Source organism: Pristiophorus japonicus, unplaced genomic scaffold (genome assembly GCF_044704955.1).
Source record: "Pristiophorus japonicus isolate sPriJap1 unplaced genomic scaffold, sPriJap1.hap1 HAP1_SCAFFOLD_1499, whole genome shotgun sequence".
NCBI classification, from domain to species: Eukaryota; Metazoa; Chordata; class Chondrichthyes; family Pristiophoridae; genus Pristiophorus; species Pristiophorus japonicus.
The window spans coordinates 28392-31694 of record NW_027251175.1 but is presented as its reverse complement, the minus strand read 5'-3'; the positions used below and the strand labels follow the sequence as shown (position 1 = coordinate 31694).

The 3303-nt window shown below is 59.3% G+C and overlaps 1 protein-coding gene across 1 annotated transcript in view; it reads right to left on the bottom strand.

Annotated features, from left to right (window-relative positions):
- The window catches only part of LOC139242863 (soluble guanylate cyclase 88E-like), a gene marked incomplete at its 3' end in the record, with an annotated part of 32147 nt that extends 30120 nt beyond the window's left edge, over positions 1–2027 (bottom strand). Inside the window, exon 1 of the mRNA XM_070870527.1 lies at positions 1904–2027. Within this exon, the coding sequence (XP_070726628.1) occupies positions 1904–2027 (124 nt within the window). The remainder of the gene's footprint in view (positions 1–1903) is intronic.
- Between the last annotated feature and the right edge of the window lie 1276 nt (positions 2028–3303).

Below are 3303 nucleotides of genomic sequence, written 5' to 3'. Positions count from 1 at the left end.
CACACTTGGAGCACCGTGCACAGTTCTGGTCTGGTTAGACCACACTTGGAGCACTGTGCACAGTTCTGGTCCGGTTAGACCACACTTGAAGCACTGTGCCACAGTTCTGGTCTGGTTAGACCACACTTGGAGCACTGTGCCACAGTTCTGGTCTGGTTAGACCACACTTGAAGCACTGTGCCACAGTTCTGGTCTGGATAGACCACACTTGGAGCACTGTGCACAGTTCTGGTCTGGTTAGACCACACTTGGAGCACTGTGCACAGTTCTGGTCCGGTTAGACCACACTTGAAGCACTGTGCCACAGTTCTGGTCTGGTTAGACCACACTTGGAGCACTGTGCACAGTCCTGGTCTGGTTAGACCACACTTGAAGCACTGTGCACAGTTCTGGTCCAGTAGACCACACTTGGAGCACTGTGCACAGTCCTGGTCTGGTTAGACCACACTTGGAGCACCGTGCACAGTTCTGGTCTGGTTAGACCACACTTGGAGCACTGTGCACAGTTCTGGTCTGGTTAGACCACACTTGGAGCACTGTGCACAGTCCTGGTCTGGTTAGACCACACTTGAAGCACTGTGCACAGTTCTGGTCCGGTTAGACCACACTTGAAGCACTGTGCCACAGTTCTGGTCTGGTTAGACCACACTTGGAGCACTGTGCACAGTTCTGGTCTGGTTAGACCACACTTGGAGCACTGTGCACAGTTCTGGTCCGGTTAGACCACACTTGAAGCACTGTGCCACAGTTCTGGTCTGGTTAGACCACACTTGGAGCACTGTGCACAGTCCTGGTCTGGTTAGACCACACTTGAAGCACTGTGCACAGTTCTGGTCCGGTTAGACCACACTTGAAGCACTGTGCCACAGTTCTGGTCTGGTTAGACCACACTTGGAGCACTGTGCACAGTTCTGGTCTGGTTAGACCACACTTGAAGCACTGTGCACAGTTCTGGTCCGGTTAGACCACACTTGGAGCACTGTGCACAGTTCTGGTCTGGTTAGACCACACTTGGAGCACTGTGCACAGTTCTGGTCTGGTTAGACCACACTTGGAGCACCGTGCACAGTCCTGCTCCGGTTAGACCACACTTGGAGCACCGTGCACAGTTCTGGTCTGGTTAGACCCTCCCTCAGTACTGCCCCTCCGACAGTGCGGCGCTCCCTCAGTTCTGCCCCTCCGACAGTGCGGCGCTCCCTCAGTACCGCCCCTCCTACAGTGCGACGCTCCCTCAGTATCGCCCCTCCGACAGTGCGGCGCTCCCTCAGTACTGCCCCTCCGACAGTGCGGCACTCCCTCAGTACTGCCCCTCCGACAGTGCGGCACTCCCTCAGTACTGCCCCTCCGACAGTGCGGCACTCCCTCAGTACTGCCCCTCCGACAATGCGGCGCTCCCTCAGTACCGCCCCGCCGACAGTGCGGCGCTCCCTCAGTACCGCCCCTCCGACAGTGCGGCGCTCCCTCAGTACCGCCCCTCCGACAGTGTGGAGCTCCCTCAGTACTGCCCCTCCGACAGTGCGGCGCTCCCTCAGTACCGCCCCTCCGACAGTGCGGCACTCCCTCAGTACTGCCCCTCCAACAGTGCGGCGCTCCCTCAGTACCGCCCCTCCGACAGTGCGGCACTCCCTCAGTACCGCCCCTCCGACAGTGCGGCACTCCCTCAGTACTGCCCCTCTGCCAGTGCGGCGCTCCCTCAGTACCGCCCCTCCAACAGTGCGGCGCTCCCTCAGTACTGCCCCTCTGCCAGTGCGGCACTCCCTCAGTACTGCCCCTCCAACAGTGCGGCGCTCCCTCAGTACTGCCCCTCCGACAATGCGGCGCTCCCTCAGTACCGCCCCTCCGACATTGCGGCGCTCCCTCAGTACAGCCCCTCCGACCGTGAATGACTTGGGAAGTGAGACACTTGCTCGAGTTTGCTGAACCATAGCTCGGTAATCCTGTGACTGGGCTGCCCCCTCGGACGGTAAACCAGATGTGTCCCTCGGTGTTAATGGACCCTGTGGTGGATTAACAACTGGTTTCCCCATGTCCCTTTTTCCTCAGGGGATGCAAACTCACATCAGCCAAACCACCAAAGAACACTTGGAGCACGAGCCCTACATCATTGAGGAACGTGGCAAGATATTTGTAAAGGTGAGGAATTGAAATGTGGCCTCCAGCCTAAGGTTCTGAGTTAGCCCGGGCCTACTCCTAGGGCTCTGAGTTAGCCCGGACCCACAGTCGAGGGCTCTGAGTTAGCCCTGGCCTACTCCTAGGGCTCTGAGTTAGCCCAGGCCTACAGCCGAGGGCTCTGAGTTAGCCTGGGCCTACTCCTAAGGCTCTGAGTTAGCCCAGGGCTACTCCTAGGGCTCTGAGTTAGCCCGGGCCTACAGCCTAGGGCTCTGAGTTAGCCTGGGCCGACAGCCTGGCCCTGGAGTGAACATAGTCTTGAGCCACTTGGCTAACAATGGGTTCAAAGGCAGCAACAGATGGAGCTTTTAATTCTTCATGAAGGCAATGCCTCTTGTTTCGTTACATAGGGTAAAGGTTATATGAAGACCTACTGGCTGAAAGGAAAGAGAAATCCGCCCCACAAGTCCTCAGCAGATCTGACCGACGGCTGTGAGCAGAACGACAATTGTATCAGCAGGTAAAGAGGCCTGAGCCCTCCCTCAGTACCGCCCCTCCAACAGCGCAGTGCGGCGCTCCCTCAGTACTGCCCCTCGACAGTGCGATGCTCCCTCAGTACTGCCCCTCCGACAGTGCGGCGCTCCCTCAGTACTGCCCCTCCGACAGTGCGGTGCTCCCTCAGTACTGCCCCTCCGACAGTGCGGCACTCCCTCAGTACCGCCCTTCCGACAGTGCGGCGCTCCCTCAGTACTGCCCCTCCGACAGTGCGGCACTCCCTCAGTACTGCCCCTCCAACAGCGCAGTGCAACGCTCCCTCAGTACTGCCCCTCCGACAGTGCGGTGCTCCCTCAGTACCGCCCCTCCGACAGTGCGGCGCTCCCTCAGTACCGCCCCTCCGACAGTGCGGTGCTCCCTCAGTACTGGCACTGGGAGTGTGGGCCTGGATTTTATGCTTGAGTTTGTGGAGTGGGACTCGAACCCACGAAGACCCACTGACCCACGGCCATCCCAGTAGAAGCTGAGAACCCTCGCTGACGTTGTGTGTGTGGTTTCACCCCCATTTTCCTCTCCCAGCAGCCCCAGCTCGAGCGCCTCCTCGCAAGCGACGGGCGGGCAGGGCGACGGCGAGGGAGAGACCCGCTCCTCAGCCTCCTACAAGTCGAGGGGAGGCTCGCCGGGCGAGGACTCCTGCAA